Here is a 13,369-nt window from a genome sequence, read left to right on the forward strand (position 1 = left end):
TGCTTGTTATAGGAGCTACAGGACAAATGAGGACAGTCCCTGCCCTTATGGGGCTTAAGATCAGTGAGGGTGACAGACTAATACCACAAGCAAATATATAACTCTAAATTGTGGGCAGCACTATGTGGCAAGAGTGAAGGGGTGAATGGTGGCAGGTATTGGCAAGGGCATCCAATTTCAATGTGAGGGGCAGGAAAGGCTTCTTTGAGGGAGTGACATATATCTAAAAGGCAAGTAGGAATTCATCTGGCAAAAAGACGGTGTTTCCAGCAGAGAGAGAAGTATATGCAAAGGTCCCTAAGTGGGTCCTTCCCCTTCACTGATGGAAGGCTGGGCTTGGGGCAGGGCATGAGGGAGGGGCCTGGGGTGAGGAGAGGGGCTGAGAGGAGTCTGAGATGAGACCAGAGCCCCTTTGGGTGGGATTCAGAGCACCAGAGTGAGGACGGACCCTCTGAGGGAAGAGGATATCTCCTGTCTGTAATAAGAAAAAGAGGAAATGGCTACAGACACAAATAAGAATAAGAATATAAAGAATAAGTCTGTAGCAGGCTGAGGCTGTTCTCATCTTAGGGCTTTTATTTTCGCTGTGAAAGAAGAGGTAACTGGCTGGGCATGGTGGCTCACGCCTGTAATCCTAGCACTTCTGAGAGGCTGAGGCGGGCGGATCGTTTGAGCTCAGGAGTTCAAGACCAGCCTGAGCAATAGCGAGACCCTGTCTCTACTGAAAAAATAGAAAGAAATTAGCTGGACAACTAAAAATATATAGAAAAAATTAGCTGGGCATGATGGCACATGCCTGTAGTCCTAGCTACTCAGGAAGCTGAGACAGAAGAATTGCTTGAGCCCAGGAGTCTGAGGTTGCTGTGAGCTAGGCTGATGCCACTGCACTCTAGCCGGGGCAACAGAGTGAGACTCTGTCTCAAAAAAAAAAGAAGAGGTAACTGAAAGTCACTGAGCAGGAGGGGGCTGGAGGCTTGAAGGTGTAAAATCCTAGTTGCTGAGGGTGGAACAGGGAACTAATTGCTGAGGTTTCTGACTTGGGAGCACCCAACTGAAGTTGATGATGACAACTTTAGAGTGACAACAGTCTGTGCTCTGGGATGATTTCCTCCAGTGGTCCCCAGCTGCTTTGGAGCAAGGGCAGAGAAGACAAATGTTAGGTCCATCTAGGGTTGGGGCTTAACCAGGGACATGGGATGCTAAGAGGAGTTGAAGGCATGTGCGAAGGAGGGGTTGTTGTGGTGAACATGGAACCTAAGGCAGAGAAGGGCAGATGTGAGCACAGGGAGGGCGGGTGGTTCCTCAGTGGGCTTGTAGAACAGCTGCAGTGAGGCAACTTGAGCAAACGAGCCATAAGGAAGGGAGATCCTATCAGGGAGCGGGATGTTGGGTTCAGTTATTTCATAGGTGCTGCAGTTTCTGGTGATGATAAGGCCCGGGTATGCCCCCAGGAGAGGCTTGCTAGAGCAGCGCGGGGGAGAATGTCAGCAAGACAGTGCAGAGGCTGAGGGGTCAGCCTGCCAGATGAAGCGGCCGCATGGACGCATAGATGATGACCCCACTGGGGGTGACATCCTCTCTCCTTCTCCCTAATGTCCTACCTCCACATCTGTTTCTCCCTTTCATCCCTGTCCTCTCAAACACTTGTTTTTATTTTTCTTCTTTTTTTTTGAGACAGAGTCTCACTGTGTTGCCAGGGCTAGAGTGCCATGGTGTCAGCCTAGCTCACAACAACCTCAGACTCTTGGGCTCAAGCAATCCTCCTGCCTCAGCCTCCCGAGTAGCTGGGACTATAGCCACGTGCCACCATGCCCGGCTAATTTTTTTTCTATTTTTAGTTGTTTGGCTAATGTCTTCCTATTTATAGTAGAGACAGGGTCTTGCTCTTGCTCAGGCTGGTCTCGAACTCCTGACCTCAAGCAATCCTCCCGCTAGCCTCCCAGAGTGCTAGGATTACAGGCATGAGCCACCACGCCCGGCTAACACCTGTTCTTTGTCTAACTCGATTCTCTCTTATCCCTCCACCTGCTCTCCTTATCCCCACGCTATCCTCAGCCCCATCTTCTCTCCTCATCCTCTTCCTCTCCGCATAACCTTACTTCCCCTCCACACCAGGCAGTCGAGAAACGTATTGCACAGTGGGTGACAGCCTGTGCTCAGGAGCCTGCCTACAGGGGCTGGAATCCTACACTGCCATTTACCATCTGTGCACATTGCCTCATTTTGCTGTGCCTCAGCTGTAAAACTGGGACAATAATACTAACCACCTCATAATGTTGCTGAAAGAATTACATGAGTATAAAGTACTTGGACGTGAGGAAAGAGCAAGGAGGTAAGGAGAGAGCGTGAGGATAATCGTCACTTACAGAGCACCCCTTTGTGGCCAGACATCGTTCCATCTTCTTACCTCCATTTCCCCTCCACACCTACCTCATACCTCTTTAGAGAGGAAGAGGCAAATAAGATTCGGCCCCACCCATGGTCCAGCCAGGAAACCAACACAGAAATAAATGCCAGGATAATGTAGCAAGTGCTACTTCAAAGATGTGAACAAACTGCTATTGGAGAACAAAGGATTCACAAACTAACTCTGCCCGGGGAAGCAAAGGAAAGTCTCAACAGGCAGTTAACCTCTGAGTTGGATCTTGAAAGACGAAGGACAATTTGCAGTGTGAAGGCAGGAAAGATGTGTCGCTGCCCACATTGACGTTGGGCCCAGCCCCTGCCCTGGCAGGGTACGCCTACCTCAGTGTGGCCAGGAGGGGGCAGCAGAGCACCAGGAGCCGCCGCAGGCGGGCCAAACAGACCTTGAATTCATCACGCAAATCCTAACCACTTGCCCTCCAGCTCCGAAATCTTGGAGAAAAAGACTAGGCTTATCTTAGAGAAAGAGTCTATTAAAGATTTGCACACACAATGATAAAAGGATAGTACTCCTCTAAGTTGAAAGCGTATATGTAATATGTATTCTTAGGCTGGGTGCCATGGCTCACACCTGTAATGGGAGGCCAGGCATGGAGGATCGCTTGAGGTCAGGGGTTCAAGACCAGCCTGAGCAAGAGCAAGACCCCACCTCTAGCCGGGCATGGTGGTGTACACTTGTAGTTCCAGCTACTTGGAAGGCTGAGGCTTGATCAGCTTGAGGCTGATTGCTTGAGCCTAGGAGTTGAGATTGCTGAGAGCTGGACTGATGCTACAGCACTCTAGCCAAGCAACAGAGTGAGACTCTGTCTCAAATAAATAGATAAATAAATAAATATGTATTCTTTACTTGATTTAGTATTCACTATGAGCCAGACACTATTCTCACTGATTTACAAATATTCACTTACTCCTCATAACAACCCTATAAGTATTAATACAATCACCCCTATTCTACAGATGGGAGAGCTGAGGCAGTCGGCCACAGTTACGTAGACACAAAGTGGCAAAGTGGGTTTGGCTCCAGAGTTTGGGTGTCTCCCTTGTAATGTGTAGTTCCAGCTATAGTTCTTTTTTTTTTTTTTTTTTTTTTTTTTTTTGAGACAGAGTCTTGCTCTGTTGTCCTGGCTAGAGTGCCATGGGTCAGACTAGCTCACAGCAACCTCAAACTCCTGGGCTCAAGCGATCCTGCTGCCTCAGCCTCCCAAGTAGCTGGGACCACAGGCACACACCACCATGCCCGGCTAATTTTTTCTATATATTTTTAGTTGGCTAATTAATTTTTTTCTATTTTTTTAGTAGAGACGGGGTCTCGCTCTGCTCAGGCTGGTTTCAAACTCCTGACCTTGAGCGATCCTCCTGCCTCGGCCTCCCAGAGAGCTAGGATTACAGGTGTCAGCTACCATGCCCAGGCCCAGCTATAGTTCTGACATGTAAAAGTATAAAATCAGGCTTCCCTGGGAAGTCAGCAGCTCTTCTCTAAACACTAGTCCTTGTCTGTCACTAAATGGGTAGGTTGCCTTGAGACAGGTCACTTCACCCCTGACCTGTTTCTTCAAAAATGAAATAATGAGGTTAGGTTCTGCACCTTGATCCATACACTGAGTCTAGGCCCTACGGGCTGTTCCAAGTGCTGTGGACAAAAAGACCAGCTGTGCCAAGTACTATGGACAACCTCCAAGGAGTTCAGAATGTAGAGGGAGAGTCACGGAAGCCAGCAATGACAACAGAGCATAACAGTGTTCTGTTAGGAGCTGGAAAAAGAGGCCCCTCCTGCAAAATGGTTCTCCTCCAGCTCTGGCAGGTGTGGAATTTGGGTGGGGGATGTTAAGAAAGGCCTCCCAGAGTAATTACAGGAAAGGCAGGAATTAGCCAGGCAGGCGGGGAGGAGGAGTATCCAAGTAGAGGAAACAGGATATGAAAGCACAGCAGGAGCAAAGAAAACAAGAGCTCCCCAAGAACATCTTTGAACATCTACTGATGTCCACTTTCAGAGTTTATTTTCCCTCCCCTGTGGGTCCATAAGCAGCCCCTGTGAAGCCTCACAGACCTAACACAACAACCTCTCCTAGGATGCATCAGCAACTAACATGTATTCGTTGAGAGCCTACTAAGAGCCCTACACAGATGCAGGAGATGCCTGAAAGTCTTGCAGTTTGGTTACAGGACGCCCAGTTCTGGCCTCGGGGCCGGTGAAGTGCAGAAGCCTTGTTTGCCCATCTCCGGTGGTGTGGCAGGCAGACATCTAGGAAGCAAAGAATGGCCCCCTCCCCTGCCACCCATTACGCTGACACCAGTCTGTTATTTTGGGGATACTTCCAAGGTTTTCTACTCAGAAAGGCAGGGAAAATGGGATGAGGGATGGGAGAGGGTTAGAAAAGGGCTCCGCCTCGGAGAAGGCAGGCTTCTCTTTGCAAAGGTCAGTTCAGGCCTCAGAATAACACTTCCCCTCCCCCAGCACTCCACCTCTGGCACCTCCGGAAGAGGGTGGCTTTGGCCATTGTGGGTCATAGCCAACTTCCTGGCAGGGAACTGTAGATTTAGTCAACAACATTCAAATCTTGAAAAAATAAGCAACAGTGGTGGAGGGGAAACAGAGAGAGCAATGAAGAGAGGAAAGCCAGAAATAAATGAGCCAGGGAAGAAGGGGACAAGACAGCATCCAGGGCAGGCTCCGGAGAGACACTGAAGATGCTGCTGCTGCTCATGCTCCTCGGGGTTGCTGCAAGCAGATGTCTACACGATGAGACTCAGAAGTCTGTGAGCCTTCTCAGGCCTCCTTTCTCCCAACTGCCCCCAAACTTCCGCTCTTCCTCTCTTGCCCTTCCTAGCTCCGAAGAGCCTCAACCCCTGCGCATCCAAACCTGCTACATAGGAGACCCTACATCAGATGGAGCTTGGGATCTTGGGGGAGATGGGATAAGAGGGAAGTCTCGAGCCCTGGCCGCAGCGAGAGAGGCCACTCAGAGAATCCAGGGTGTCCTAGCAGGTGAGCAAGGAGACAAGAGGAGTCAGGGAGGGCTGAGGAGTACAGAGGTGTACGGGAGGAGGACCAAAGCAGAAATGGAACTGGAGCTCTCAGGCATAGAGGGGAAATTGACTTCTCGTCTTGTTAAGTACTCCCAGTGCAAGGACCCCTGCTTCTGAGTCGAGACCCTGCACGATACTGCCATGCTGTCTGGGGAGACCCGGATACCCCGAACTACCACAGGTGAGTTCATGTCATTGAACACGTATGTAATACTTTTTTAGGGATACCCATAAATGTCTCCAGCTCACCGACAGATGTTCATTCTTGGCAGGTGCAGCCTCTTGAACCCAGGGTACAAAGGAGAGAGTTGCCTGGGAGCAAAGGTGAGAGCAATTTCTCAGACTTAGGGACCTGAAGATCTCTAGCCTGCCTAGACGCTCCAAGACCACCAGCATCAGAATTACTTAATGTGCTTTTTTTTTTTTTTTTTTTTGAGACAGAGTCTCACTCTGTTGCCCTGGCTAGGGTGCTGTGGTGTCAATCTAGCTCACAGCAACCTCTAACTCCTGGGCTCAAGCAATCCTTCTGCCTCAGCCTCCCAAGTAGCTGGGACTACAGGCATGCACCACCATGCCCGGCTAATTTTTTCTATGTATTTTTAGTTGGCCGATTAATTTCTTTCTATTTATAGTAGAGATGGGGTCTTGCGCTTGCTCAAGCTAGTTTCGAACACCTGACCTTGAGCGATCCTCCCGCCTTGGCCTCCTGGAGTGCTAGGATTACAGGAGTGAGCCACTGCTGCCGGCCTCAGAATTAATGTGCTTCTTTACAATATAGATTCCTGGCCCCACTCTTCTCCACTCAGAAAACCTGGGGTGGGGTGAGGGCAGAACTCTGTATTCTAGCCAGCTGCCTGGATGACACTAAGACAGACCCAAGATGCTCATTCTCCCTTACTCCTAGTACCCAAGTTCCTGCTGTCCAGCCTGACTGCTAAGCTAGATGCTGTTTCACTCTCTGCCAGATTCCTGATGCCCATCTCCGTGGTTATGCCTTGTGGCCAGAACAGGGTCCCCCACAAGTGGTCCAGCCAGATGGGCCTGGGGTCCAAAACACGGATTTTCTCCTGTATATGCAGGTTGCCCACACTTCCAAGTGCCACCAAGAGGTGAGGTTCAAATCAAATCCCTTTTCCCTGCTTTGCTTCTCTTAATCTTTAATCTCATGAGGGTTAGTTATGGAGCATAAAAACAGTTTTTATTAAGTTATGCTTATTTGGGACAACTTGGGGCATGCTGACAAAGTTAGGTAGGGGCTAAACCCCTTCTGAGCCATTCCTTAATACCACTCCTGCAGAATTCTGCAGAGTTTCCTGGTCCTCGATTTTCAGAAAGATTTCTTTTATCTGTGTTCTCCCTGCTTCCCACCCTTCCCCTGTCCCGGCCCATCCACAGCCCTCCATCATAGCCTATGCTGCCTGCTGCCAGCTGGACTCGGAAGACAGGCCCCTCGCTGGTACCATCATCTACTGTGCCCGACATCTCACCAGCCCCAGCCTCAGCCATAGTGACATTGTCATGGTGACTGCTACATGATGAACAGAGAGAAGCACACAGCTTGGGGGTGGGGGGCAGGTCCTTCAGCTTCATGTGAAGTGGAACCTGCTGAAGGTGGAAGAGAAAGTGCCTCAGGCTCTATGAAGAGCTGGCTGGGCAGAGGGGGTATATAGTGGTTAGTCAGACCTGCTACAGATCCAGCCCCTCTCACTTAGCAGTTGTCTGTCCTCAGGCCACACTGCATGAATTGCTCCATGTCCTGGGTTTTTCTGGACCACTCTTCAAGATCTGGCGGGACTGCCCCTCAGGATTCAAAGGTAAATGAGAGGAATGAGGGAGAGGACTTTCCCAATGCCAACCAGTGGGAATTCACTGTCTCCTTACCTCCTTCCTTCCAGTTTTACCTCACCCTAAGTTTTCCTCTTCTCATACTGCTTTCTTCCCTTTCTGTATTCAGTTAGAGAGAACTGCTCCACAAGGCAACAAGTGACAAGGCGAGATAAGTGGGGACAGCTGCTTCTCACCACCCCAGCTGTTAGCCACAGCCTGGCCAAACACTTGGGGGTACTAGGGGTTTCACTGGGCGTTCCCTTGGAAGAAGAGGTGAGAATGAGAAGGCTTTGGGGTAACAGAAGAAAGAGGGAGTAGGTAGGTAGCAACCAGCTATCTGCCACCTCCTTCAGTAGGGCCCTTTGTCCTCACACTGGGAGGCCAGACTACTCCAAGGCTCTCTAATGACTGCTACCTTTGATGGTGCCCAGCACACTCGACTTGACCCAATCACTCTCGCTGCCTTCGAAGACTCAGGATGGTACCAGGTCAACCACAGCGCTGCAGACGAGCTGTTGTGGGGCCAGGGTAAGAAATCAGGGGGAACTGCAGAGGGGCATGCATCGCCCAAGTCAGCTCTAGGGGAAGTGGGTGAGGCTGGGAGGGATTATCTGCTAGGGTACAACTGAAGCTGTAAGCATAGCCAGTGCTGATGTTTGGGGCTTCATTTGTTGAGTACTCTTTCCCTCTCTTCCCACCTGTCAAGCAGGATCTGGCCTGGAATTTGGCCTGGTGACCACATGTGGGACTGGCTCCTCAGACTTCTTCTGTACTGGCAGGTGTGTATGCTGAGTAGGCAGGGGTCTGTACAGCTGTCAGTGATCCTAGTGTCACTGTATCATCCCTTGCACACAGTGGGCTGGGCTGTCACTACCTGCATCTGGACAAGGGAAGCTGCTCCTCAGACCCCATGCTGGAAGGCTGCCGCATGTACAAGCCCTTAGCCAATGGAGTGAGTAGACTAGAGAGCAGAGAACGAAACTGAGTGGGCCTGGGAGTCAACTTCTAAGGCTTCCAGACAAACACTATTCTACCTCCTGCCCTGCCCTTCAGAGTGAATGCTGGAAGAAGGAAAATGGATTCCCAGCTGGGGTGGTGAATCCCCACGGGGAGATCTACCATCCCCAGAGTCGCTGCTTCCTTGCCAACCTCACTTCACAACTGCTCCCTGCAGATGACACCAGGCATCCTTCTCAGATCCCACACCTCAAGGAAGTGGAGTTCACTGGCCGCTGCTACTTGCATCAATGCACGGAGAGAGGTGCATATAAGGTGCAGGTGGAAGGATCACCTTGGGTCCCATGCCTTCCAGGAAAGGCTATTCAGGTGGGTACCCTAAGAGGAATACTTGTGACACAGTGCCAAAAGAAACTGGCACACTTGTACTTTCCAACCTGTTTTGATGTTCATTTTTTATGAAGTACCCACTGAGTCAATAACTCTGATCTAGAATGTACATTTTCCTTAGAAGGAATGCTTGAGCAGATAATTGAGGCACAACTATATCCTGCTATGTATTTCCTTACAGATACCTGGGTACCATGGTCATCTCTTTTGTCCCCGAGGTCGGCTATGTCAGACTGAAAGTACCAATGCTGTTACTTCCCTTCCTGTGAGTCTTTCAACCCAAGACCTGCTATTCCAGCTGTCCTTAGGTTTAGCTGGACCTCCAGGACACTCTATGGGGAAGGAACAACAAGAAGAGCTGGCTGAAGTAGTACTGCGGGCTCTGGTGAGAAGAGGTGGTGGTGCCAGGTAAAGGGATAGTTCAAGCTATTTATACAATGGGCCAGGGAAAATGCTTAGGTTCCTTTACTTCATAACTCTCCTCTGAAGACTTTCTATTTATCTCACACCTAAACCTGCACTGTTTCATGAGATATACTCTTCCAGGGATTATACCTCCATTAAGAGATCCAAATGTCCATTTAGGTGCTATTTCCACAGCCCATCAATTACTACTAGTTTGGTGTTCACTGTGCATATGTGGAAGTCCCCTACCTGCCAAGGGCCTTCAGTTTCTGTGCTGCACAGGGCCCTGACCCTGACTCTCCAGGAGAAACCCCTAGAAGTATATCATGGAGGAGCCAGCTTTACCACAAAAGATAACCAGTAAGATAATATTCCAAGTATTTTTCTTTCAAACCCATAGAGTACAGATGTTTGAAATTGCATTTATTAAGCACTGACTCGTGTGTATATTGTCTTCTGAAATAAATAAGCCTATCTAGGACAAAGATCCCCGACTAACAGGATCACCTCGGGCCCATCATTGTGACTCCCTCCTCCATACAAAAATGGAGTTTCCCCATTTCTAGGACATAGGGATCCTAGACCCCTTCCTTTCTTAAGGACTACCCAGGGACTGCGTCTAGCTACCTAAACACCATAGTCTGACTCTTCCTTTAAGCCACTTCCCTAACTGGCAAGTTAGGTCTTCTTACAACAATTTAAGATGCTAGAAGACTTGGATCTTGGTTTTATATCTACTTTGATGTTCTATAATAATTCATAATGATTTCCAGTTTAGCTTAATGCTTGCATGAAGCAGGGCTTCATGAGTTCTATGCATAAAGGTAAAGCCCTTCATTTCCTAAGTCTTTGTATTATTCCAGGCCAAATCTTACCTCCTATGTTCCTAGGTTGCTGGTTACCTCAGACTATAATCCCTCCATGACCCATCTAAGTCTGACCACGGGACTCTGCCTAATGCTGCTAATCCTGGTGGGTGCACTGGGAACCATAGCCTATCAGAAACGAGCTACTCTTCAGGTGGGACCATCTGCCCCTTACCATTTACCAGAGCTCCACAACACAAGGGGCCCAGATGGAGGAATAAGGGAAGTGTGATGTTACTTTCTCCTGAATGCCTCTTTTCACAGATATCAACTTTATACTAGCCTAGCAATGAAAAAAGGTGGAATCTTATGGTTCTGAAGATCCATTTTCTATTTTTGTACAAAAAATAAACCATTCTATCTGTAAAGAGTGTCACTTGTTTTGACATTGTTGTAGAGTAAACTTAGCACCTGTTGCCAGCTCCAAGGATATCACATATGCTTTAGAAAAAAGTCATAGCTGTTTGAATTCAAAAACACAGTGTGGAAGGAGGAGTAACTAATTATCTTCCTTTCTTGATATTACATAATTTTACTAAATCAACACTGGGCAAGCTAGTAGTTGGGATGTCACATAATTATGCTAGGGTCTAATAAGCGTGGAAAACCAGCCATCTGAATCCAGCTAAACTATAAAAATATGGCTTTTTATTGTCCTTTTCTCCTGTTTCTGAGGAAGGAGGGCTCTTCTTTATACACCTCTTGGGCCAGCAGTAGGCTTGAGTTATAATGTTCCTTTTTGGCACAGTTGCAAAAGAAGTCATCAAATTCTTGAGGGTTTGACATCTCTTGGAAAGAAGAAAACCAGAAGACAGACTGATTAGCTGGATTTGCTTAGATGGATAACATTTATACTAGGAGTCCAGCTGACATGGTGTTAATGCTGAAATCACCATGCCTGTGCTAGTCAGCAAGTTCAGCCAGCTGATCAGAATACCATCCCCAGACTTTTAGGTGACACACTTTAATTGAGTTCTCACTGTAGAGTCATGGCCTCGGCTCCATCAGCTGTGGTTATCTTCTTTGATTTGAATGCCTATCAATCCTTACCAACTGTAGCAGCCACTGCTTGGTAAAACTTTGCAACGAAGTCTGGCTCACTGATCTCCAGTTGCCTGACAAATTCATTGCGCTCCTGCTCAGCCCAACCTCGAAACCACTGATCCCAAAGACGTAGCTGGCACTCAAAGATAGAAGGTGGTCGGTTTGCCCCAGACACACTAAGCTGCTCCAAACCATCCAGTAGTGGCTGTAATTTTCCTGGCACTGCCTTAGCTACCAGGTCCTGTAGGAAACGTTCACGCTGGGGACCTGACCAACTGGCAAACCAGTGAAGAACACACTTCATCTCCTGGGAAGTGATGTAAGACATTGGGGGAAGGGAAGAGTCAGTAATATTGTCTGGTACTGAGGGTAAGAGAGAAGGGAAGGATAGTGGCATCGAAGAGGAAGATGATTCCAGTGGCATCCTGAAACATAAAGGCATCATTATACACTCTCTAGATGCACAACCAAAATATAACTTCTCAGCAACAAGCAATCTCTACCAGCATCTACAGAGAAAGCTACTTTTTCTTTTCTTTTCTTTATTTTTTTTTGAGACAGAGTCTCACTCTGTTGCCCAGGCTAGAGTGGGTGCCGTGGCGTCAACCTAGCTCACAGCAACCTTAAACTCCTGGGATCAAGCAATCCTTCTGTTTCAGCCTCCCGAGTAGCTGGGACTACAGGCATGCGCCACCATGCCCAGCTAATTTTTTCTATATATATTAGTTAGCCAATTAATTTCTTTCTATTTATAGTAGAGATGGGGTCTCGCTCTTCCTCAGGCTGGTTTTGAACTCCTGACCTTGGCCTCCCAGAGAGCTAGGATTACAGGCGTGAGCCACGGTGCCCAGCCAAGAAAGCTACTTTTCACCAATCTAGTTTACAGGAAAATAACAGGGTCCTTTAGATCTGTGGTCCCCAAGCCCTGCTGCTTTAGATTATTATCCAACTATCTTAGAGAAGTCACCTAAGAATGACTTCATTTCATATTTGTCAGCCTTCCTTTCTTTCTTTCTCAAACCCATTACTCTCCCTAACCACTGCCTCCTTCCATCTTTCTTATTAAGAACCCCAAAATAACCAATATATTTCTTGTCCATTCTCTCCCTCCTCATTCTGTGTTCTCAGTGGGGTAAAGAAAAAAAGCAACGATTAATGTTGGCCCATCCCATTTTATCTAACATGAAAAAATACACTTTTTAAAAACTAGTACATACAGTTGGTCAGGGCCTAGATACTATTTGGAGCTACCAAGGGGGGGGGGCAGAAAAAACATCATATGATGAAAGAGCCTTCTTTGCATGTAGCCTCTGATATATGTGCCAAGAACTTCATAACATCCGTTACCTCCTAATATTTCCTGTAAAGCACTAGGAAAAATCAAAGAGCAGACAGAGTATGTGAGGACTTTACCCAAAATAAGGTAACACAGTAAGAAAACCAGAAGCTTGGGGTTTATTCAAGACTCTGAAAAAACAGTGCAGCAGTTTGTTGGCTTAGGGATCTAATAAGTGTTATACTATTGTATGATAATTCATGTTTTTGAATAATTTTCCTTAATGTTTAATATGACATCTATTGGTGTCCTGCAATTGATTTTGGATCACGAATGCAGCTGAAAGGTCAGCCAATTTGACTTTAATAGTTTTCAGTCCCAGAGTTTGAATCTCTAACAATGAAAACTTTAAACTATTTGTGACCTATTTTATTGTTTGTGTTTGTTTAGCTCCAGGCTGGAGGATTTGCAATGATAAAGCAAGCAGGCCCTAAAAAACTAACATTAGTTCACGTACCAAAACGGGTCAGGGTGCTTGCCTTTTTCAGTTCTTGGGCTACAATAAGCACCTCCTCCTAAAATAACTTTTATTTTCTTATTCGGAGAAAGGAATAACTTTTCCAAAGTCTTGCCACATGGCTTCCAAGGCAAACTCAAATTCAGTAGGAAAATCAGTTCCTAGTCTGGGTCCAAAGATACGGTACTGCCTGTTGCCCACGTAGGAGGCCACCGAGCCTGTTATTCCAGTGCCCCAAAAGAGCAACGAAGCCTTAGATGGGAGTGGCGGGATTCCGAGGACTGGGGGCAGCTGCTGTTTCCGTAAAGGAGTGGGAGGCTTGCCCTAGTAGGGTAACCCGCAAGCACCGAGTCTCACCTGGCACAAGGAGGGACTTCTACCCAGCTTACCTCCCTTTCCTCTCAGAGGGCACCCCGAGATCGTCACAAGAGTCCTTAGACTTCAACTACCGCCGCCGCTTCCATGTTTCCTGAAAACCCAAAGCGGGGCCAGCCGAACATCCCACGCACTTCCGGTCCCGGACCAGCCCCAAACACCCAGACGCCCCAGCGCCTCAGCGCTACGTCCGAAGATAGCCGAATATCTCCGATTATGGTTGTTCCAGAGTCGAGGGTTTCCGAATAGTTTCGACTCAAA

The 13,369-nt window shown here is 47.9% G+C and overlaps 3 protein-coding genes across 4 annotated transcripts in view; 1 reads left to right on the forward strand and 2 right to left on the reverse strand.

Annotated features, from left to right (window-relative positions):
- The window catches only part of LOC142871489 (small ribosomal subunit protein uS14-like), a 399,345-nt gene that overhangs the window by 18,663 nt on the left and 367,313 nt on the right, over positions 1-13,369 (reverse strand). The gene's annotated exons all lie outside the window — the stretch shown is intronic.
- On the forward strand, positions 4,940-10,128 carry CIROP (ciliated left-right organizer metallopeptidase). Its single transcript, XM_076004171.1, is given in 14 exon segments — positions 4,940-5,410; positions 5,539-5,632; positions 5,724-5,775; positions 6,417-6,560; positions 6,847-6,972; positions 7,181-7,265; positions 7,406-7,551; positions 7,632-7,806; positions 7,988-8,057; positions 8,134-8,230; positions 8,332-8,604; positions 8,807-9,033; positions 9,211-9,390; positions 9,921-10,128. Coding segments are annotated over 14 exon segments (2,175 nt in total). The 5' UTR covers positions 4,940-5,112.
- Positions 10,523-13,272, reverse strand: C6H14orf119 (chromosome 6 C14orf119 homolog). 2 transcript variants are annotated; one of them, XM_012752614.2, is made up of 2 exons: positions 13,123-13,272; positions 10,523-11,365 (listed from the first exon to the last, which is right to left on the reverse strand). In XM_012752614.2, the coding sequence occupies exon 2, from the start codon at positions 11,362-11,364 to the stop codon at positions 10,936-10,938; it is 429 nt and encodes a 142-aa protein (XP_012608068.1). In that variant the 5' UTR covers position 11,365; positions 13,123-13,272; the 3' UTR covers positions 10,523-10,935. The 2 variants fall into 2 exon arrangements, with proteins under 2 accessions (XP_012608068.1, XP_012608069.1); XM_012752615.3 differs by having other exon boundaries at positions 13,091-13,264.

The sequence above is a fragment of the Microcebus murinus genome, chromosome 6 (genome assembly GCF_040939455.1).
Source record: "Microcebus murinus isolate Inina chromosome 6, M.murinus_Inina_mat1.0, whole genome shotgun sequence".
NCBI classification, from domain to species: Eukaryota; Metazoa; Chordata; class Mammalia; order Primates; family Cheirogaleidae; genus Microcebus; species Microcebus murinus.